This window comes from Bombus vancouverensis, chromosome 8 (assembly GCF_051014615.1).
Source record: "Bombus vancouverensis nearcticus chromosome 8, iyBomVanc1_principal, whole genome shotgun sequence".
In the NCBI taxonomy this organism is placed as follows: Eukaryota; Metazoa; Arthropoda; class Insecta; order Hymenoptera; family Apidae; genus Bombus; species Bombus vancouverensis.
In genome coordinates this window covers 1,270,958-1,296,941 of record NC_134918.1, presented here as the reverse complement: position 1 = coordinate 1,296,941, position 25,984 = coordinate 1,270,958, and the positions used below count along the sequence as shown (strand labels likewise).

Here is a 25,984-nt window from a genome sequence, read left to right as displayed (position 1 = left end):
GGAGAAATCCTGTGAAAGAATTTTCTTAGCCACGGCACGTGGACACGAGCACAGAAACGCGGATGTGTTGGTGGCAGACCCGTCGGCATGTAGACGCGCCTAACCGCAAAATTCCAGAAATTTAATATCTCGCTCGACTCTACCGGGGTTGGCCGTTTCATAAGTTCACTCCGACACAGCCAATCCCTCGTCAGGATTCTCCTGAAATTCTACAGCCACGTTCCAACCCACCAAAATGTTCTCCCCTGCCTCGCCCTTCTCCTCGCCATTCCATGCTTTTCATCATATCCCGCAACCACCGCGGCCAGTTCTCTTCTTTCTTCCCTTCTCCTACTTCCTGGCCGCGGTAAAATTGAAAAAAGGGAGGAGAGAGTCGGTTTTCCGTTGTTTGGATAACAATGACTAGATATGTATATATTGCTTTTTCGTTTATTAGACCGATAACATTTGTTAAGAATTAGAAACGATTTATGCTTTTTCTTTGAATTAATTAGCAATGGTTTGTTTATTGATGTATGTTGATAGTATTTTCTATAAAAGTTATTTTCATAAATTAGCAATGATCTAATTATCGATATGTGTTAATTTTGATTTAGTAAATTGGTAACATTTGTTGCATATTATTTTGACGAGATGGTACTTGGGTTACTCGCTTAGAAGAAATTATGTAGTTAAATTGTGAAAAAGAAAGATAGAAAATGTACGTTTTTAGGCGATATAACGCAATGTTCTATCCGAACAGAAGAAAGACAAACTACGTACAATTTCTGATAAGCGATGTATCACATAAGCTTCTATCATAAAAATATTTGATCGCCAAAGTAACAAGGTTTTAGTTTATAAACATTTCTGTAATATGAATACATACGTTTGAACGGTATGCAATATTATATTATCTTTCCTATATCGGGAAATATAGGTGTGTTAGGTAATTGATACTACATATTAATTACTAATTAATTACTCATGCGCATTAAATATCATAAGACTATCGTCAAACTTATCTTTAACAATCCACATTGAAACAATCGAACCGAACTCCAATTCCTCGAACTTTTCCAAACATTAAATACGGCTTCTCGTTTCGTTGAGAACAAAGAGATTTTGAGGACGCCTTCAAATGGCCTCAAGATTCAACCAGCAGCTAGTTTCGAAACCGAATTTCGGATCGGCCAATTACTCCGGTCAAGCGGTCAAGACCAATTAAACTGATCTTAAAGACCAAACCAACCCCAGTCGATGAGAGAGAGAGAGAGAGAGAGAGAGAGAGTTGTGCGGTCGTTTGAAAGCTCGTGAATTCCGTGAGCCAGAGTTTCTTTGGGATACTCCTAAACTCGACGCTCCTCGAAAAATATCTATTCTCAGGGTTATCCCTGAGAACAAAGAGCAAAACCACAAAAGGGAGGCGAATAGTTGTTAGTGATGGGATCAAGTTCAACGTGTACTAATAGCAAAGGATCCTTTCATAGAGTTCGGATTACTATTAGTATTAGGTATCTATATTCCTAAGAGACATACTATTTTGTTCCAGCATCTGCATATTTGTAAGTTTTGAGAATTTGTTTAAGATTACATCGATGTTTTAACAAATTATCAAGTTTTCGTATTTGGGAATTTTGGAATTTTGAAATCTTCAAATTTTAGAATTTTGGGTATCGACATTTCGGAATTGTAGGATGTTGAAATTTTCAAATTTTCGAGCACCCGAGATTTTAAAGTTTCAACCTTTCAAATTTTCAAATTTCCAAATTTTGGGATTTTTGAATTTCCAAATGTTGAAGTGTATTTTAATATTCGAATGCATCGAATTCCTTCCCAGTAGCAATCGAATTATGAGAATCACGGAATTAATTGCTTTTAATCAATTTAACGGGATTCCTATAAATTCTGTTTCAACGTTTATACCTGTAACCACATATCTAAGAATGATAGCCGAGAAAAATAATTTTAAGCGGATGGAGAATTTCTGATAAGGTGCACGTAAATTTTCAAACCTATTTCAGCAGTATTCCACTCTATTTGCGAGTATCTATTTTATCTCTCAAAGTATTTATAGAGAGTTCGAATATACTTGAAAAAGTACCGCTTCTTGTTTTCAAGCTATTTATAGAGGGATTGAATCTATTCGGTGAATGTTCCATTCTGCACACTGCCTGCGACATATTTGAGGCCATCGCTAGAAGTTGCTTTGGAAAACAAAGTTTTCCGTCTGGTTCCCTCTACTCTTGCCAGGTCTGCACTTGAGCTAACAGCCGGTGCACCGTCCTTCCCACGAGATATTAATTTTTCCGGAAGTAACCTCCGCCACTTTTCACTCCCCTTCTGTGTCGCGACGGTCTTTCTCTTCCTCTCCCTCTCTCCCTCTCTTCCTCTCTCTCTTTCTGTCTCCTCGTTTTCATCTGGAGGTGTTATTTTTAACAGAAAAAAGATGGGAAAGCAGAAAGAGGAAGAGAAAGAGAAAACACACAAAGTGAGAGCGAAAGTGTTGCGCATTTAGGGCTGTCGCTTATTGTGTGGAGAATAATTGCGGGCGAGGAGATTTTAAATAACTGGTCTTCCGCGCGAGATTACCACCGTGTTGTAAATTAAGTCTGAGGTCAAAGTCGCCTCGTGCGCGTGATGAAATTTGTCCTTTGTCTGTGATTTGTTTATATTTCAAGCGAATCTATTATAGCATTGTGTTTTTGAGCCTTAGCCATTTTGACTTTTGTAATTCAAGAATTTTTAGATATTTAACGAGTTGATAATAAAATAGAATTATTATAGTATATACAAATGTTAAAAGAGTATAGAATTTTAATATTCAATTTTAGTATTAGACTTCAATATTCAATATAATATTTACTAATTTTAATCTTTTTTATTATTCTTGCTATTTCTTATCGGGTAATACATATATTATGAATAGACATACCTATATATGTATACTATATTGTATAAATTTACAGATAGATTGGCAATTATTGGCAATTGTGTATTTTTAATATTTATCTTCTATCTAATATTTCTAAAGTAAGTAAACTTATCTATTTTACTTGGAAAGTCTAACAATTAAACTTCTAATACTTCAATTATTAAATTTTAATATGTACCTACTTACACACTTCCCATACATAATTATTAAATTTATGAGACGAATTAAATTTTCTTACTTTTCAAACATTTTATGAAGATAAGTTTTAATATTAAGATTTTTCAATTTTGTTCTTAGAATATAAATATATACATATATACATACATATTAAGCCTTTGCTATGGATTCAGCAATTTTATGAAAATCATATTAATCGAACTGAAACAGTCGTTTCTGTAATATCCTTATCTACATTAAACATCCCCTAACATGATGATTATGCAAACTGTAATACTATACTTCTTGGGTAAATTATTTTCAAGCAGATTAATCTCGTTAAATCAGCCCTGAAACAGAGAAAGATATGCAGCTGCATTGTCGATTACTATATTCAATCAGATAAATCTACCCTTGCATCGTGAACAACAATGTTCTACTGTGAAATTCAACACGCAAACATCCGTTGCGTAACTGATGATTATCGCGACAGGAAACAAAACTACTACACTTGCGTGAAAATAACAGAATGTATTAAATTGTGCATCACATTACGCTATATAAAATTACATCATACAAATATATTAATTACAATTAATTTATTTTTCTACAAATTTGTTTAATATGTATAGATTTGAAACTCAGCGTTTTTGGTTTTACGTATATCATAATAATAATATAAATTTACTTATTAATGTATCATAATAATTGAATTTTAACAATTTGGAGTTTGTTTTGTTTTTGAGTTTGGAAAGATACATAGATACAATAAAGTGTATTTAAATTCATGTAGAAGTAAAAGAATATAATAAATGCCATATTATAAGTTTCCTTTTATTTTTTAATAATTCATTTTAAATATTTTTCTGACTCAAGCGATCCTATTTTATTCTATTACTTTTAAAGAAAGACTCCCCCCCCCTCGGCTTAATCCGCATTGGTCTCAGCATTCATTGGAATTATCTTTAACTCTTATTATCTATGTGCTTAAGGTGGCTATCCATACTGTATACTAATATTTTACTAAAGTTATGTTCGCAGTAAATATTTTATAACTTCTACATACACATAGTTTCGTACTGACTTCAAGTTCTACCTATGTGACCATGATAGTAAAATGTCTATTCAAAATGTTTGAAAAGTTGTATTTAATACACGCACAATATACATATAAAAGTTATCTATCATAAATGCAGAAATACTTTCGTGAACCACCATAAATAAATAATTTTTCCTGGTTCCCACTGAAAGAGGAGGATATCGGTTTGGTCAGATTCCCACAGGCACTGCGGGAACCTCCCGCTATTTTCTTAATATGGACCTCGCGGAGGCGAGACAAACGACCGAGAATACAGAGAGAACGCAGGATACCCGCGGTGCAAGGGCGCGAGGAAACCAAGCTACCCCCTTTCGTGACCCTAAACAATCCCAGACGAGGAACGAGTAACCCCCGTGACTCGAAACACGAGAATCAGATTCGCTCACCGTCGAAACGTCCGCCCTGACCTCCAATCTTTTTTCTCAGCTCTCTGTTCCTTCTTTCTTTCGCGTCTTTTCTTTTTTCGTGCTTTTAGTCTTTTCCGTGTTTGCGGGTGGTCGTAGTAGTCTGATTCTCAGGATTTTTAATTTTGCCTTCTCTTCGTCTCACGGCCTGTGTCCGAAACATGGCGTTTGTCTTTTGTTTGAAGCTGTGTTTGGAATTTGAAAGTACAGGTGCTGAAAACACTGAGTGTTATGTTGAAATTCGTAAGTTGATTCATTGGAATAACGAATGACAAATTTGTAAAATTAATCGTCGGTACTTATTTGTATATTGTATGATTTCATTATAATAAAATAATTAACAGTAACATTGAATGTCTTGAAGTTGGCTCATACGAAATACATACGTAATTAAATAATGGATTTATTAAGTACACGAATTGGAAAATTTTTGTCCCGAATCTGTCTTTTCTGAAATATTTTAGGTTGCTAAAGCGGAAAATAGGGTCATTTTTTATGAAAATTAACGATTTTAAAAATTTGGCCTTGTGGACATTTGGTCGTAGGATTGCCTATATGTTTCAAGATGTTTGGTCGTTTTTAGTTAAATCGTATCTGTTTACGTATAGTCTAGTATTCTAATGAATTACGATTCACATTGACTTACTTAATTCCTTGATTTCACTCATTTTATCCTTTAAGCACATTCTTAACCTTCACAACTGGAAGCTTTCAGTGCCTCCCTTGAGATTCGAATCGTCGATTTGGGAAACGATTTACACCTGAATCAATTACATCTAACAATAACTATAAGTTTCGTATGTTTTAGTGGTATTGCTATGTCACAAAAGTTAATAGTATGAAAACGAAGTGTATAGAACCTGATAAGAAGGCTCTTCATTGTGAAGTAAGGATAGTGCTGTAAGTGCTAATACTTTTGTAGCCACTGCATTTCTTCGTACTATGATAGATTCATATGAATGGAGTACGTACTACTGTATATTGTCTTACTTCTATCACACAGCTTGCCGAGTTCTCGTGTGGCAGGCGACAGAGGGGAAACAATGAGCGTAAGAAAAGGGAAGGCAGATCCCGCTGAAAGTCAGCGGTAGCTCCCACGTATGGCAGACGCTGCCTGCCAGTGATTGGAGATCCCCCGTCGACAGCTACGTCGAACTCTTTTCGACTCTCTTTCGAAGTCGGCACCTGCTTTTACTTGCCTGCCTGGCTGGTTGCTTGCAACGAGAAAAGCCTTTGTGATCCTTCCGTTTCTCCGCCTGTGTCTACATCTACATATATATACATATATCTCTATATACATATACATAGCTTTTGCTGTAGAGTTTTTAGAATATTTGCGCCCGCTCGAACACACATTTGTGTAGGTTAAGGCTATGTCTGTGGCTCTGTGTGTATGAGCGTGATGTGCAACCAGTGTAAGCATATACGCATTGCGTCACAGGGCACGTCGATATTGAACCGGAGGGTACCAAAACAATAAGTTTCCTACTGCGCTTACATCGGTAAGCCTTTGTACGCGAGAACTCGCTGCTTGATTAATATCGCCGAATTAATATGGATGCAGAGAGGGAAAAGGATGGAGGCATAAACGAAGGAATGGCGATCCTCCGGCTTCCTACGCTCTCGCATGAACTTTTTATGTTTTTATCGAAGATGAATATGGAGGACAAGATCGATCGCGATCTATTTTCGATGTTGCTTTCACGCGATCTTATCGTTGGATTAGCAAGGAATTTGTTGATATTTTAAAAGTATAGTGACTTGGAAATTTTGTGTATCGAGGGTTTCACAGGATTTTAAATTGCAGGATAGAAGTTAGGAATAATTGTATTATTAATCTCTTTATGTGTTTGGCTATTGGTTGTTAATATAATTGGTTAATTTAATAAAGTAGTTAGATTCTACTTGGAATATTTTGAATAGTGATCTGTAAATGCATAATGTAGGAATACATTAATTATTAATTTATTTGTGTTCCTTTTTTATTGTTCGTTATTAATTTAATTGATGGTTATTAACGATCAACATAATAGTTCGCACGTAAATTTACACAAAGATTAACGAAGGGATATTGTAGGAATAATTTAATTATTTTTCTATTTCGAATACGTTGAGTAGAAGTTATTACCATAAGTGCATAAAATAGGAATATGTATAGTTATATTTTATTGTTAATTATTAATCCATTTGTGTATGTTAAGATTACTAATATTACCTATCATAAATACGAAATTTTAATAAAATATTGCGATTAGCATTCTAGAACAGCCAAATTTATTTTATATATTAACCATAATTAAATAAAATAATATTGATAAAATAATATTGCGCAAGGTAGAAAATAATAGAAAAATAAAGTGATTCCTAACCGCGTAGCATGTAACGTGCTATCAGTTACATAAGTCAGTGTGTCGTTAGCACACAGATCAATCACCGGAGGGATTACGTAATGTTACACAATCGGACGAGCATGTTCATCGTACCAGAGACGATTGAATTATGATCTCTATGCGCGCGGAATTCTGTATGATTTCACTCCACGTCTGGCCTAATATTTTCGATTTGCTTTTGCAAATTCAAATGTAACATCTGACCGACATTTTCATTCCCCTTTTCTATTCCTTTTTCTTCAGTTAATATACTTTCAATGAAAATACATTATTAATACATTTTTAATGAAACGTAACAAACTGAGTAAAGTTTGCATTTGGATAGATAAGACGAGGTAAATATATGAAATTAATTAAGCTATTGCAGATCAGAATTTAATAGAATATTGTAGAAAATAGATAATGACAAATTTTAAAATGTTCCACAATTTAATCGACTCCATATGAAAATATGATAATAAATATAAATATAACCGATATACAGGTTAGTTCTATCGAGGGCATATCATAATAAATGTTTTACTTTCAATATTTTATTTTGTATATTTCGTATTTTTAAACTTTGCTATAAATACATAAACACCTAGTAGCACAAATATTAAATCTTTTGAACTCATAAAAGACAATTACATTTAAACATTTACATGTAAGTAGGATATTCTTGAAGTTTAGTTATATTTCTTCGAGATTTGTTTAAGAGTCTACATTTTTTTATTCTTGCTTGCAATAATTTTCAAAGAATTTACAAAGTATGATTTTCTCCATTTTTCCACAAAATGAAACATTATACTTTATGATATTACATTTAATACCTTATTAAGCCTTCTATAGAACTTTATATTTCTTAACTACACAAAACTCTATACCGATTGTGTCAATTTTTTAATAGTTAATGATTATCGAAATAACTAACATTCGCCATTATTACATGATACCTGAATCAATGACCAAATCTATAGCAATAAAGCCAGTATCAAAATCCATATCAATTCATTAAAGAGCAAGCAGAGAAATAATATGTGAAATTTACATAAATATTCTATATATATGTCAGAGATGAAAGGTTTACATTAGAATTAGGGTTAGGGGCGTGAAACGAATCTTCATTTGGATTACACATTGTCGTTATGCAATAGAGACGACATTGACTAGTGCAAATACGATTATTACAGAACTTGACAAGTAACCGTGGTATTTAGATACTCGGGACGTTAATGACAATGATCCTAGGTTCAATAACGAATCCGCGGTCAACGGGATAACAGGATGCGCTTTCTTCCAAAGTCCAAATCGTACTCGACAAGCTTGGCTACGGTGGAAGTATAACTAAACTAACTCTTTGTTAAACGTGGAATATCCACCGAGCGTAAAGACGCTAAGTAACTCGCTAATACGACCTCACGAGAGAATGACTTTCTGTCGCGATGATGCTGCAGAGGAAAACTATGATGGGGTGTGTCTAAGGACACGAGATCATCGGATTCGTCGAGGAAAGCCTTCGTTCAGAAAGTGAGGGAAATTGACGTTGCTGATAATTGGTCAATTTCCATGTTGGTGGTTAGAAAAAGATGCTAGCCGCCCTCGAGGGAAAGCTGTACGTGTAGTGCGGCAACGCATCGACATCTGGCAATCATCTTACTCGAAGAATAGGATTTGCGTGTGGCGAACCACAGGACAGAAATCGTTGAAATGTTTACTATCGAGTGCCGCTACAACTATTTCTTTTTAAGGAGAGCTATACTATTACTCCATACCTTTGTTAGACAAAACGTTTATCCCTTGACCGCGGCTACGTTCGGCGACTAGTTGTCGCCTCGAGCCCAAGCTCATTATCACAAATCTCGAACAAATACAATCGGATCGAATGACGGTAATTGTTTAATTACGCCTATGATAGAATCTAGATTACGGTGTTAAGGGATTTTCTCGAAGTTCCAAAGGGGAGGCTCCGATGTCCTTTCATCTCCGACATGTATAATATATATTCGATATATTTAAGAATAACAAATATTCTTCAGAAGTTCACTACAAAAATCATAGGCAAAACAAGAACTTTCCATGATTAAAAAAATTTTTTAGCAGGGGGCTCGAAATACTCAAAGAAAAAGGAGAAATAATAAATATTAAGCATATATTGAACAAATCTTTGAAAATCTCTTTCTTAATCTATAACACTAAAACATGTAATTCTATGACGTAAATTGGCTGAAAACATATTGCAAATGAATGTTATGTTTCCTCTGCTTTTACCACAATCTTATGTCCATATTTACCCTTACAAATTAGAATTAGAAACCTCTTTCAATAGTTAAATAACTCTCAAATACCAAATAGTAAGGAAAGGAACGTTTCAAAAGCAAACTGATTTGAAAAAGAAAAATGTGTGAAATTTCAAATCTGAAAACGCAAAGAAGCAGAGAAAATAATAAAACAAAATCAAAAAAGTAAACCGAAGAAAGAGGGAAAAAGAGTTCCAAGGGATTGTTGACGACTCCCCTTAAACTGCCTTCTCCCTCTGACTCCGCCCACGAATCGAAACACGGAAGTCGCAGCCGGAGTGCCTTTTACAGAGCGGATCCTCGCGCGTCTTTATACACACGTAACACGTACTCGGTATTATTCATACGCGAGTCACGTTATATTCATCCCCCACGCGGGGGTTTGGCTATACTGCACGTATCAACCGTGTGAACGTTGCCTAAAAGGCTGTCTAAGAAAAAGAGAAACGCACTTATACGGGGTGAATCAATATGGGTATTACCATTTGAAATAACTGGTTATTTGTTGACTTTATTAAAAAATATTCGAATTGAAATTTATTTGATGGGACTGGTAGAACGAATATATTTTGATTTTTTGATGCCTTAGGTGTATTTTCCGAGATATTAATGTGACCTGAAGTTCTTTGAATTCCATTGCATATTTTTTTTCTTCATATTCCGTTATAATCGTTAGAAACACGAATTTGACGACCTACAACAGGGTGATCTTCAGGTGGTATCGAACCTCTGAACGAAATGAAACTTAGTAGCACGAAACTGCATTACTTGGCATTTTTACATGTGTATTCATTTTTATCCTTATATTTTTTAAACATATATTTATTTCAAAAATCTAGTGGAATTAATTTGGGTGATCGTGTAGCTATTAAAACATAAAATTGACTATATCTCATAAATGACATCAAATAAGACACATGTTTATATGATCTTTTTTCAGTCTTTAAATGCTGAATGAGTTTCTCAAATATTTCTCAAACATTACAATACATCCTACAATTTATACTAAACAATACATTTCCGCATTTTTTATAAAGTTATATAAACTGGTCATATATGTATATTTATATGTATCATCATATCATATACATCATATTAACATATCAATATATTAATAGTATAAATTACACAAATACTGTTAAACTATAATATTTCCAAATCACTGGTTGAAATAAAAATGTTGTAAGAAAATCCTAGATAAGGTAAAAATTCAGCTATAAAATGAGCACAAAATTTCCTATATCACGTAAACAAGCTTAAATAGAATTGTGTCCATATAAACTTTTTTCATTTCCTCAGATACTGATTGAGTCTCTGAAATATTTCCCACATGTTACGGGACACCCTGTGTATATCGATTGGCATTACGAGGCAGATCAGTCAACTCTGGACCCCCCCTCCCCCCTCTGCTCTCTTCACCGAGGAAAACGGTGGCTAAGGAGAGATCTCTTCTCTAGCCCGGCACCCCACTCTACAGCTCCTTCTTCTTATCCCGTTCGCGGCTGAGACACTTTGTCACCCTCTCACGCGCTTCCCTCGATTGAGCATAGCTTCGCTCGACGAGAAGGCTCTGCGTCAAAAAGAGTTACACAAGGGGGAAGAACGAAGACGGATAGATCTTTATTGTCGTCTACGGCGAGAGAAAGAGTTAGGCAAGGTGGAAGATTGATCGTTGGAGCGAGTGGAAAATTGTTTTTTCGAGCAGTAGTGGTATGTACGTATAGGTGGATTGTTTTTGGTTGTGCGAGGTAAGCTGTGAAATATGAAAATTTGTTGGTAACTTGTAAGCAATACATTAATCGAAATTTTTAACTATATCTATTTTTCAAAGAAATTTAGGAACTTCACGATTTTTTGAAAGAAGTTTTTTCAGACAAATTGAGGAATCTTTCGACTCTTGGGAGAATTTAAGGAATTTTTTGGTTTTTCAAAGGAACTTAAAAATTGTTCATTTCTGACAAAAATAATACATCTTAATAAGAAGTTTCAGTAAGAATACATATTTCGATTTTTGGCAGTTGAGAAATTGTAAATTGCGAAAGCAACTCTTACGTAAAACTCTTATGTATAATTTAGAAATTGTGAGAGCTCAATATATCGAACGATTTGTGTTACATTTAGTAACTTTTAAGTACAGAGAGTTATTTGTCATTTCTTAGTAATCGTCTTTGGATTCAAATTAATTAAACGGTGCCTCATTTATATTTCCAATGTCATACACATCCAAACAACCACCAAAGTAGAAAAATTAGTGTTACTTAGTGGAAGGCATGTCGCGTGATAACCTGCGGGAGTTCGTGCATAAAATGGAGTCTTATTGACAGTGGCGGAACTAGAAGATTGGTTGGGCTACAGACCCGTTTCAAACCAACCGATACACTAGCAAACCGACCAACTATAGCCGAAACGTCGGTGCATCAGATCACGTATTTGCAACAGCCGCGGAATTTCATCTCCGAATTCCGGCCTGTATTTTCCAACTAGTTCGAACGAAAGAATTTTTCCTCGACCATCGATTTCTAGATGCGGTTGGGAATTCGTAATAGCGTAGACCGCGGATCGAATGATTCGCATACGCGCCTGTATACTGTATATTCGTACAAACACATACAGATATACAAAAGGCGTATCTACTGCAAAATAGAATAAGAGAAGAACAAGGATGTTTGTTATTTCGATGTATGTGAGTATGTACCTACATATGTACAGCATAAACATATTATGTGTCTTATATGAAACTTTTTGGAATCTCATTAGTATTGTAGTGACATTCGATTATCATCACTAACAATTTTGAACGATGTTAAAAACCTACATAGAAGCTACAAGATATTCATTATAATTATACATGGTGATAAGGGAATAGGTTAAACTTCGGTACCGTATTTTACTGTTTTTGAGGATGAAAAAAGGTCATGGAAACATAGATCTGGAAATTTTTCCTTTGCGAAATATAGACAGACCCTTTGTTTGCATCGAAAATTCACTAAAATAACTGTCGGAATTTCAAGCACTGTCATCGTCTCTTTCGTCAGAAGTAAATAATATGTTAGAGTAAGTCAGTATATATCTAAACGTTTCATAGTGAAGACAATGTTACTATCAGAATGATTATTCTAGTATCGAGTGTATAGATATTCACTTGTGAATACTGGAAACTGTATGGATGGGGTAACGGAAACGTCAGAGAAATTCAGTGTCTCTATCAGCGGACTTTACTCAAAGACGATGTTTTTCTAAGAAGATTTACTTGTTTCAAGGCATCACTGGATCTTATTCGTCTACTACAATTAGGACGATACTGATTTACTATGAAACACGCTGCTTCTAACGCCAACGTAACTTGTTTTAACATATTATTTACTTCTAACAAAAGAAATAATAACGGTGCTTGAAATTTGAAATATTACGTCTGACTTTTATTTTAGGGAATTTTCAATATAAGAATGTGTCTATATTTTAGGAAAGAAGAGTTTTCGGATTTATATTTGTATGTTCCCTTTTTCATGCTTAGAAACAATAGAATGCGGTACTATCATAATTTGGCCACCTACATATTTCCTTGTCAACCTGTATATTTCGGGATGATCACAAAAATATTTAAATAAGCAATCATTCGCAACGTTGATCAGTTTAAGTATGTGTTCAATCGGACCATTTTTAACGCTTCTGACATGTATACTTAAGGTGAATACTTTTACTGTATTCTAATTCTTTTTCTAAATATAAGTTTCCGATGAATATCTTGTAATTTCTATGTATTATTCCCAGACTGGATTCAAATTTTGTTAATATAATTGTAGCATTCACTGTCGTGTCTTACTATCTATAGAGCTAATGAAATTTCAAAATGTTTTCTGCATTAAATGTACGAATATTTTTATAAGCTGTATAGACAAATACGACTAGATAGGATGTAGGCTAACTTTTCTCTTTGTGGAAAACCGCAGAGCTTCCACGCGCATGCCTCGCCGCAAAAGCTCAACGATGCGTTTTGCTCGATCTGTCTGCCATGCGAGCGCATTGACATTCGCCCACGATGCACGTTCACGCTTCATCTTTTTATTCGTCGTATAAATTGTCGTCCATATGCGGTTTTTGTGCGTTAGACGCGTTAATAAGCAACTTTTTATTCTTCTTGTTGCGGTAGGTACAGTGATTCGCAAAAGTACTCGTACTATAGCAAATTGTTATGTGTGGGTATTTTGTGTAGGATATTTAAAACATTTTGGAATTTTATTAGCCTTATAACGAGATGCGTCTGCCATGATTATGTTAGCAACATTTGAAACTAAATTGAAAATGTTATATGTATATAGAAGTTGCGAGATATTTACTGGAAACTCATAATTTAGTAAAAAAATTAGTACTATATTGGCATAGAAGTAACAGAATAGCCATCTTAAGCATGTAATAAGTGTTAAAAATAGTCCCAATGATTATTGATACCTATTTATATCGTAGATTGCTTGTTTAGATACTTTTGTGACATAGATATTCTGAAATATAGATACATGCCTATACTTACAATAAATATTTTGTAACTTTTATATATAGATTTCCTGAGCCGTTAAAAATTTTACCAATATATATCTATAATCATAGTTAACATCATCAACTAATTAACACTCTGATTAAACTCTGATAAAAAAACATTTGTTCAAAAACATTTAATGAAAATCTCTCCTAAATAAATAGAAACTCCAATCTATTTTCTATAATCATTGTTTCTAGAATGAATCATGGAGATAAAAATATTGAAGTTAGTGCATCATGTTAGGTCCTAAACCGTAAAATATTTATCTGAACCACAATTGTCGCTAAAATTATCATTTACAAAGTTATCCCGAAATGGAACCAGTGACGTTCTCCATCAAAGTTCTATTTATATTGCAGATGTTATAAACAATTTTCATTAGATTTTATTGGAACTTTCTGTTATATAGATACGTATATGTATATTATGCATATATGTTCAGAATGAAATACTTTTCTAAAAATAATATAAAAGTGTAACAAGTAACATTGAACCTTCTATCATTTAATAATGTAACGTTTACGTTCAAATAAGAAAAATGATACAACTTATTGAATTGGTGGTTACAGTATTTCTCCCAGTTAATTAACTGACTTAATCTTTTAACGCACTATATGGTATACAAATATGATAAATATTTTTCAATTTCAAATGCTTGTTCAATACAAAAAGACATTTGTGTCATTGGAATATGACTTTCATATTGTTGTACAACTTCATTCATAATTTTAAGCTAAATTAGTTTCAATTAGCATATAAGTTTAAATAATTAAATTAGTGCAAATATTAAGTTTATATGAATTTTGTCCACTAAAAGGTTTTATTATTATCCATTCCTCGTTTTACTATTCCTCGTATTCCATTCATCGTTTTACCGCAACCTAAATACATCCTCATATTTCCATTAAAATGTCTCCAAAATTTGTCATTTCCAATTAAAAAAAAAAATAAGCAAAATCCTTTTCAAGTCATCCCAATTCACCCAGAAAAATTCTGTTAGAAAAAAATATGTATTAGGCTACACATTAGTACACAGGCATAAATGTTCTTTTCATATCTTAGAAACGATATGTGACGAGATACACAGTCTACTATGTTGCTAATTCATTGTGTTCATTGTTTTTTTTGTTTTGAAAAATTCTGTGTTATTTCTAATGGTCTGGGATGGCTTTCATTAATCTTTTAGCACATTTGCTGACACTGATGAGTCAACAGTAGCTATTTTTCTATAAATATTGATATATTACTATTTAATGAAGATATACGAATAGTGAAGAATGTACAATACGTTCAGTGACTTTGAAGGAGTGGGGCTTAAAGTGTTTATTAGATTTCATTTTAAACTCGATGATTCAAATCTAATCCAATGAAGCCTGAAATCTGAATCAATAGATACACATAATATTCGAAGACATATACGATTATTCATATTTGAATTTAATGCAGTGAAGGAGAATTTTGTAAGTCATTTTAAAGACATAAATAATGTTATAACATTTGATGATTTTAATAGAAAATTAAATAAATCAGAATGCTTTGTCCTTCAAATTTTCTTTTCTCCTTATAATACACGTATAATTCACGATAATTAAATATGCTGACTTTTATACTTGTTGATGGAGCTGGTGGTCGTGTTAATAGTTGATCGTCGTACTATGTAACGTAACGCATTTTGTAACAATTTATGTTATCGTTAGCACATTGACACGCCTGTCCGCGTGAGATACGGGTAGAAGCAACCACCTTAGGTATTAATTAACAATTTTTTGTATTTGTAAAAACACTTGTTTTCTTTCACTTTCTAACTTGTTGACACTTGTATAATCCAGACGCAACTGTTAAAAACAAAATTGAGCATTTTCGAACAGTTAGATCGAAAGATAATTTAGGTTTAAATATAGGTATATATTCTAATAGTATGTTGTGTATTAATGAAACTAAGACATTGTTCGTCGGACAAAGATTCCCAATAATTTCAGTCTCCCCGTTCCAGCATATAAAACAGACATATTTACAAGGTGTTCTCCACATCACGTTCTTGGCCGCGTTCTCGTCGGCAACGTGTCGACAGAGAAACTCTATGCATTGGATTCGCAGGTCAGTGGGTTGTCGCGTCGAGTCATTCAAACCGGTGTCACCAGCGCTCGATTTATCGTGTTCGTCAATCTTGGAAGACTGACCTCCCGTCATGGCTCCGGTTACCGTCCACGACGATGTTACCCACCCTCGCGTTCCACGGCCGCTGCCGCCATCACGTTATCCTGGCGAGCACGCTCCTTTGTTTTCCATTTTATTCCGGTTCGCGGCGATCAACGAACGACAGCGATGAATATCTACGCCGCCGAGCGGACGATAAAAAGACGGCTGTTCCGTGATCGCGACTTCTCTGCACCGCAACGCTCGTGCACCGAGCGTATACGTGAGCACATCGAGCCGCGACACCTTGATTATGCGGATGTAAAGAGTGGAATGGCTGATGGTTGACTCTTGGAACAGTGCTTTTCCTATAATAAATGAGATCTTTTCTTTTTGCGTATTTGGATTTACCTTATTTGATATAGCTGAATCATTAGAGCAGCTATTTGTATTATTTGAGTGAGTTTTGTACAGAATGACCGAGTTTTCACATGGTCATCTTATTGGTGATAAAAGTAAGGGGCACAGCTTTAAAGAAAACAAGAAAACAAAACGTAATAATCAGTCGCATTTTTCGTGTCTTAAAACTTACGCCGCCGATTAATGTTATATTTTTAATCTTAAATGAGTGTATATGTACTCTTACCGATTTGTATGCCATCTTGTGTATGTAGATGTAAGAAACGGAATGACTGATATTTGATTCTTGGAAAAATGCGTTTGCTATAATAGATATGTAGTTCTCCGTTGAAAGTTACCAGTTTATATTTGTAAATATATTTGAGAAAGTTTCTAGTATACAGCATGAATAACCATCTTGACCAGATAATAAGGGCTAAATATGGTCTCACTGCAAATTGATGTTTATGAATATAATGACTGCTTAAATACTTCTACGATGTCTGCGACATATTCTTAAATTTCTTTCAAATTTTATCAATATAATTATAATATTCAAGTTTCAGAACAGTGCTAATGGAGTTTCAAAATGTTTCGTGTAAAACACATGATACATTATTAAAAAGTTTCTATAAGTGTTCAAATACATTTGTGAGTCACCGTACTTACGTGTGTCGACATGATTCTACAACTACTAAAGTAGAACGCCCAGCAGAAGGCCGGCGAATAAGCTCGTGACCTTAAACGGAGTACACACGCGAGCGATAGAGGGTAGTAATCAGAGACCGAGAGTGGAAAATCTTACTCTATCGAATTTCATGCTCGTGGAAATGCGACAGCTATGGAAACTTTCGACTTGCTGTTGCGTCGAATAATGATTCCGCGAGCGACGTTTCGAGTGAGTCGCCGAGAGGGCACTGCCAAGTGGTTCTTAAGCGACGTTCACCAACTGTCGAGGATGCGGAGAAAATGAGGAATCGGATTGAATCTTAATATACAATCGCGTCAAGCAGGATTATACCGTGTAGAATGTACACGATTTTGTTCAATACTGTTGGAGGGCGTTTCAGCGTAAAAAAGATAAAAAGGTGACAATTGAAGAGAATGCGCGTCCATTATTCGATAAAATTATAAAATGAAAATCATCGTGTTTTTTAACATCGTATTTACATTTCATGATAGTTAATAGTTTGATATATGCTCTTTTTTTGCAAATACGAGAAATATTTCATAGGTGTAGTAACACGTACAATAGTAGCAATTAATTAGTCATTAATTGGTAGTAGCAATTTATGTAGTGATAACTGGTAGTATTGAATTTGGTATTTATTATTAGATAGCGGACATTTATGCATTTATGAAAAATTAAAAAATGTACACGCGCATAGATATGCAGGTATATGCAGATAAAACATCCAAAGTACAGCACTTTTTACAATATTTAGCATCTAGATAATACGATCTTCTACTTAATCGTATTATAGTTATCATATAGTTATTATATAGTAGATATTTTGTTTAGATAACAAGTTTGTTTAGATAAGGCGTACTTATTTTTCCTAGTAAACTTAATAAAACTGGAACACGAAATAAAAGAATATGGTATAATATAGATTTGCGCAATTTATAGAAAGTTCTCTAATTACAATATGATAATGATGATTATATAAATATGATATGATTTTTAAACTTCTTTAGGTATATATTTTTAGAATACAAGCTCAATCATTTTCATTTTTAGTTTTCTCAAATATGTGTTTTCACTGGCTATTGTTAAAAACTAAGGACAAGCAATTTGAATAGTCACTTTATTGTAATTTGTCACTTTAAACAAACACCATTTCAAATCTAATTCAATAACATACTTCAGCTTTCAGCTATTTTACATTAAAATATTCCTTTTTAATCATAAAACGGCGTTAGAATAAAAAATCATATTTTTTTCTTAATCTTCAATTGATAAGGATGTTGATGTTTCCACTTGAGTTAAAGTCAACATTAATTTTGCCAAAAGTATATGCATATTTTTAGCAACTTTCAGCATATAGTAATATTTAGCAATTATACCTGTTTTTAATAAAAATAAAAAATCTGAATCTTGTGACAATCATATCTTCTTCCTGTGATCTTCAATTGTTCTGTAAATTAAAATCAAAGAAAGCAACTTCCTCTGGCATCAGTCAGTTGCAATCACGCGTCGTCTCATCAAACAATTTCGCAGAATTCTTTCCATTAACAATGAAGGTCAAAAAACAAAACGAAACGTGAAAAAGCCAGAATAATGAAGAAGGACAATAAAAAAGAAAGAAAAAAAGAATCTGCGCTGAACCCTCTGAATTTCTCTTGAAAAACTTTTCCTTTTCTTCGTTTCAGCGAAAGGATCCACCATCACAGAAAACAGGGGGAGGGAGAGACGTGTATACAAAAGCTATCGGAGAACCATTAATACGCGGATCGCGCGTTTCCATGAGGATCCACGGTAGTGGCGAGAACAACGACAACGAGTACGATGCTTACTCGACGACAAACCAAACCTACAACGAAAGACAGAGATAGACAGAGATAGACAGAGAGAGACAGAGAAGAAGGAAGATAGATAGATAGATAGATAGTGTGTATGTGTATGTGTGTGTATGAGAGGGAGGGAAAGAGAGAGGGAGAGAGAGACAGAGAGAGAGAGAAAGAGAGAGAGAGAGACTGTGCATTGTCCTGCTCGACGATAAAAGGTTTCGCATCGTTGCAACGTGCCTACCTACTGGGACATGGGGCTCCAGAAGACGAAGTAGAAGCAGTAGAAACGCAGAGACGACAAAACGCGTATGAGGAAAGAGGAAGAGAGAAAGAGAGAGAGAGAGCGAGAGAGAGAATAGAAAAAAGAAGAAAAGATAAAGGGAGATCGGGTGCAACAGATAAAGAGGTCGACGATAATGCTCTCAGTACACCCTGGGTTTGCTAGCGTACCAGGACGGCCATTATATTGTTTTACCTCTGTATCTCAACCAGAGATCAACCATGGAGAACTCTGAATACTTACCTCTCACCGGTGAGAATGATGATGGTTTCTGACGATGGAACGAATCACTGGGGACTAGGAGTATGTAGAAGAACGAATGTTGGCAGTAGACCGCGAATGTTTATGCAAATTTATATCTTTATGAAGATGATTGAAAACGTGGAATCTAGGTAGAAGGTTGTCTTCCCTATTAAATATGATAGCGAGCACTGCATATGTTTTAGATATTAAAATTTCTCATAAAAGAGTGCATAAAAATCTGCAGTCTAGTTGCGAATAAAGTCAACAGTGAGCAGGTTGGCTCTGATTGGTCATGTGTGAAGAGACACAAATGGGGTTACATTTTGAAGAATTCGATGGAAAGGAAACGTTAATGGGATACCAAAATTGCATTTTCATTTTTGGTAATTAAGGTTTTGGTGTGTTTGCGCGAAAGATTGTTCGAAGTTGTTGGTGTTTGTATGGAGTTGTTTGTGAAGGTGATTTTAATGAAAATGACCTAGATTTTTCTATGGTCTCTACAAAAGCTATATATTTTAACATTCAGTTAAAACAACAATAAATTACACTGTTCGCCAACGTGTCAATTTAGATTTTGAAAAAGTTCTGAATTTGTCAATTCAATGATGCTGAAACATTCAATGATACGTTACCCATCGTAACAATATCCATGTGGGTTACAATATCCACTAAAATATCATTATTAAAATATCATTATCATATCCATCAAAATATGAACTTGCATTCTAAAAGTCCGAAAAATTCAACAATTTCTCTATTAAATGCCAAACTAAACGACTATATTACGACACAGTTGGTGTCTTCTTCGCAACCATCCATCACGTCTGTGAAGGTTCGCCATCTCGGCAACGTTGGCGTCGGTATTGGCGGGGTGTCTGCTGAGGCTGATTCACAATGCATCCCCGAGTTGCATTGTGCCGTTGCACGAGACACGAGACACGGTACGGGACGAGACGAGACGCGGCAGCAGCAGCGGCATGCAGAAGAATTCTATGAGAGCGGGTGGCGAAAAAGGAGAGGAAGCCAGAATAAAACTGGAGAGAAGAGAAAAAGAGAGGACGACGGCGACGCCAGAAACGATGAACAAGAGAGGCCAAGAAAGAAAGGAGACAAGGGTGCAAAGAGACTCCGTGCTCGATCGAAACGAAAGGGGTTCGGGTCGTATAGGCATTGTTTTTTCACCTCTCGGGTCCCGTACTACGAGGCGAACGGCAGGGGAATGAAAAAGAAGAAATAGAACGAAAGGGAGAAGGAAAGAGAACACGAGTTCTGAATGCCATACCAGAATTTCAATATCTCTGACATGTCGCTCACGCGATCGCGGCCGCGTTCTCATTTCAATTGGAAAAACTGATTTCGTAGATCGATCATGATTTTCTCGGATGATGATATGATGATCAATGGTAGATATGCATACGTACACAGCCTCGTTTATAAATAGGCTCTGGATATTCATATGTGTTAAATATGTAAGAAACATATGATTTGTGTGAAAACCACTGGAAAAAGATATGATAAGTACATTCCTTTTAATTTTCTGATTTTGATGCCGTTTTATATGACTGAACAATAGTGTTTTAACATGATGTACTTGAAAAACATCCTTGTAAATATATGCATTAAGTATATAATAATTTAAAAAGAAATTTAGTAGTAGTGTTTTGAAAAATGCTAATAACAAAGATATTATAATTATATAAATTCGAACATAATGGAAAGAATTAAAAAAAAAAAAATAATATTAGAATTTAGACTAGCAGTTACATTATAGGAAATTCCTATATACAGTTACTTGTATTCTTTTACATCCACGATAGTTAACGTTTTCCTTATTTCTTAGTTTCTTAGATTCTAATATATCGTATTTCATCCTACTAACTGAAATTATCTACTTTAATTACAAAGGATATCTTAAATGATGAAAAGAAATATTTTTTTAAATACTTATATATACATATTATGTAAAAGTTCCTCAATTTTTTAACAGTTATATAGAACAAACCAGGGATTTCAAAATGCAACCCGATTCTGTACAATTTTCTTGTCTAAGATTGAAACGTTTGAAGATTCGACAGTTTCCAGAAGCAGTGAGGAACTGATGTTAAAGGATCGGCGCTATGATTGCAGGATAATGTGCTTTCGCTTTGCTCTCGCGGCACGGGGTGCCAGTTGTCGTTTCTGTTTGGCCCGAGGCGATTTCCGCCTCTTGGAATCGGTCGTTGTTGAAACTCTATGCAAAAACAGAGAAGAGAAAACCTCGAAGGACGAGGACGAACCGATAGAATCTCAAACAGACGGATACAGATAGGAAAATAGAGGCGTAAGTTGAAAGAGAAAGCAGAGAGAAACAACCCTCCTGACACAAGTTATCCTATAAACGACGGCAAGCCCGCAGCTACGTGGAGATAATCCGGCCCCCGGGGTCCGCGTGTGGTTGAGTGCTCGCAACAGTTACCATATTTGATTGTATCCCTTCTATCCTGCTGGAATACAAAATAATAACGCGTTCTGTGTAGAATCGAAGGGCTCGATTAACAACGCTTTGCGAAGAGGACGATTTCGGACCAGGAGTTTGCGATGATGATGAATGGTGAAGAATTGTATGTACAGTTGCACATGAAAGTATTTGTACACTCGTAGAAATCTTTTATGAATATATTACATAGTTAGTAATAAAAGTATGTATATACCACTTAATAATAATAAAATATAAGATATCGTAGTAAAAACGTTAGTTCTATTCTTTCGACGTATTAAGAGACATATTGTTAAAATGTAACACGATTGCATTTACTCTTCCTTTCATTAACAAAAAACAAATTACAATATTTAAAATACGATATTAAATACATTATATACACGTGTTACATGAAATCATAAAAATAATAGAATTAATATTATATTAATATCTTGTAGGTCTCCCCCATGTAAAGATCTACTAATGCCTATGTATTAATGTTTATTTATTAAAAATAATTAATTAAGATTATATCTAAACTGCTATCTCCTTAGCGTTGAATTAAAGGTTTTGTAATTTCTAAATGTTAATTCTTTTAATTTCAATTTAGAACTTTATTAATAATGATTATACCGATATGTATGTACAAATAGCTTTGTAACTTTTCTGGAAAATGATACAGGTATACAGAATTCGACTTTTCCATTTCCTGTCTGTGTTATGCAAAACGTTTTGAAAATTTTGAACGTTTTGAAGGATGGTATCGCCTTTATGAACTGTTTGTTTGTTGGAACAAGAAGTGGTTTCGTTTTTAGCTCTCTTGAACTATATTTCTGCTTGGTTTACAATTTTTCTGAATTTTCAAGTTGCTGCATATCCCTTATAAGTAATAAATAAATATAGATCAATCATCATCATCAACAAATCATAAACAAATACTACTTCATATTACTTAGTAATATTTCTTAGTTATGATCGCGTAACGATAATATTAATAAATCACTAAAACGATGATAACCATGATAGTGACATATCTTTTCGAAGATTTTCATTCGGATTTTCGCAATATGCTGAAATAGATCTCAACATGTAGAAAACAACTGATAGACCAATTACATTGGCACCTTTCGAAGGAAACTCTGGAATAAAAATTATGATAAAATTTGAAAAACGTGTAACATATATCATAAATTTACTTTCTTCTTGGAGTTCTATTTGAACATTTTTTAAAGAGCCTAAGAGATATTGCTATCAAATAGAGAACAAATATAGAAAATTATCAAAGTCAATTAAGTGGACGGATATTATGGCACTGGAAAGGAATCTGCAATAGTACTAAGTCTTAATATTCAGTGGCGTCGTTTTTAACACTTACTATACGTTTAAGGTAACTATTCATACTGTATAATAATTTTTACTAAATACGAGGTTGCAATAAATATCTTGTAATTTCCATATATTTTCAGATCGCGTCTAATTTTTGCTAATATGTAATCATGGCAATCGCTTCTCACTATAATGTTAATGAAATTTCAAAATGTATTACATAATATATGCAATTATATGCATAAGTGTTTATCTATGGTAAGTGTATGAATACTTTTGCGAACCGCTGTATGCGATGCTCTGCCAATTGCAATAAACAATGCGAGGTATAGAAATAACTTTTCTTATAACATAACTTTCCGTAGGCGCGATATTTCATCGGCTCACCATAAATACTTTAAAAACAGCCTCACGTATGAATCAAACTTACCCATACGTTGGTTTTTTGCTGCTTGTGACACCGTTCGCCACCCTGGCGTTGGAAAACGATCGGCCAAAAGAAATCGCGCGTTTGATATGCCGCCAAAGGGATACGCGTGCACGCTCATGTGCCATGAAAGAGAGGCAAACAAGGGGGATGAAGAGGGGTTAGTTCAACGAGTGCATGAGAGAGAAAGAGAGAATATTCCGTCGGTTGAGTTACAATTTCGTGTGGGTTGGACGGTCGACTGCAACCACGCTTCCCACCCCCCATCCAACCCCCGTGTAACCCCTTCGTCTGTGTCCTTCCCGTTTCGCTTAAACGTAACAATTATTACCGGAAAAGCGCTGCACACGCATGCGGCAAACCGCGGGGCCCGCCGACGGAATTACATTGATATTAGTATCGTTTCAGCCAGCAGATTAATTAATTAAAACGCGCCGCCTCTTCCCCCTATTCTCGAAACCACTCCCTCACGTGTACCCCTCCCTTGTCTGGATTTCTCACCGCTGGCCACTTTTACATATGTGTGAAGGTGTATTGTATTTTAGTGTGTGTATGCGTGTGTATGAATGTTTGAAGATTTTGGATAGGTTTGTGGTGGATGTAAGAGTGGAGGTGTACTGGCAAGTATGGATTGTTCTAGAAATTCTGTTTGATGTTGGGCTGGTTTGTACCTTTTTGGAGTTTTGGGTTTAGGATTATTTATTAATTTCAATGTTTCCTTTTGAAAGGGCGTACTTTTAGAGTGTATACTGGAAAGCTTGTATTACTTTAGAAATTTTGGCTTAGTTTATATTTTTAGTTTTGGGTTTGGGTTTAGGGTTGTTTGTTGATTTTAATACTTTTCTGTTCTAGACTTTAAGACAGTTGATACATGGGGCTGGACTATTGATTACACATAGACTGTATAGATGTTTATGAGTTTGCTATAATTTTAAAGATGCAATAATATATATACATAAGATGCATATGTATGCATGTACATAAAATATAGGAAGAAAAAATATTCTATTTAAATCTCATATATTCAGTTATGTTCATCAAAATGTGAATTTTTATAAACATGGGCAGTCAATTTATAACTATCGCGGCACTTCAATCGATTTATAATAACGGTACACGAATCTTACCCAAGTTTATAAATTAATGCGAAATTGATGACTGGAAGTAGCATCTACCAGTATCTTCCTATGGAATCAGCAGATTCTACATTAATCTGCATTTAAATTAGATATAATTTATATAATATAATGCATTAAAATCATACGAGATTCATGAATGTATGTACTACTTTTGATGTAATTACCGGTTCCTCAAATATTTAGACGGTCGTAAGTGCTAAAAAGCAATTTTAATAACTGTAATAATCACGTAGGATAAAATACCTGATTGAAAATTAATCATTAAAAATAAACAAGTTTCTATTTAGATATTTTTAAGTTACGATTTATATCAAATCGATACAATATCTATATTTAGAAGAAGAAACTTTAGTTTTCTAAAAAGTGTAGAAAAAGACGCAGCATACATTTTGTTTATTATTACACGATAAATGATTTTGATATTTGATGTAGTGTGGAATGCAGAAATAACGCTTTCATTCGTTATTAGATAATGATCGTTCTTAATCGTTTGTTTTTAACCGTTTATTATATTTAATCGTTCATTACTTTAAACATAAATGTTTAATTTTAGAAATTGAAGTGTTGAGCAGTCCTAACACTATTTCTGTGACAGAACTATTCGTGGCCCCTGTTAAACGATTATTTGATTATAATGTTAATTATATTTGATTAGAGTAATCAGAAAGATTTAACGTAATAGAAAAATGTTAAGGCCAAGTTCCGTAAGACTTCAATTTTTAATAATACCTTGTTAATCTTCAATCTTATTTAATAGGACGTCATTTTATATCGTATATTCATATGTATTTTATGTTAATTATGTATATTTTTGAACACATCAATTTCTGACACGCATTCTATATTGTCGCAGTATCACTGACTATATTTTCAAATAGAATATTGATAAAAATGAAGACTGGAAGACAGGTGAAATGTAGCGAAACGTGTAAATATCTTAATTTAAATAAAGTATTTATTAGTATTAATTTCTCTTACCTTTCTTTGCATGCAGGATATCCGCAGGATCCGGCGGCAAGGCTGTACAATGACTTGGACTCAAGCTGGGCTGCAGGGATGGAAACGGACTGCCAGCACCAGATGGATACCTAATGTGAAATAAAATTTTAAAATAGAGAGATTATGGCCTTTGCGCTTTTTCAACTGAATTATGCTCTCATTTCTTTAGAACAATTACCTAATTTTGATAATTTTCAATGTAAAACTATAAAGATTACGAAACTTTCTAAGATCAAACAAATTTTGTAAAAGGGAAAAATTTTAAATAATGGAATAATATTGAATCG

General features: G+C 34.3%; 1 protein-coding gene across 1 annotated transcript in view; it reads right to left on the bottom strand.

The window, feature by feature from the left end:
* LOC117164757 (paired box protein Pax-6) overlaps positions 1 to 25,984 on the bottom strand; it is a 63,812-nt gene that overhangs the window by 36,804 nt on the left and 1,024 nt on the right. The window contains exon 3 of the mRNA XM_076621132.1: positions 25,677 to 25,786. Within this exon, the coding sequence (XP_076477247.1) occupies positions 25,677 to 25,786 (110 nt within the window). The remainder of the gene's footprint in view (positions 1 to 25,676; positions 25,787 to 25,984) is intronic.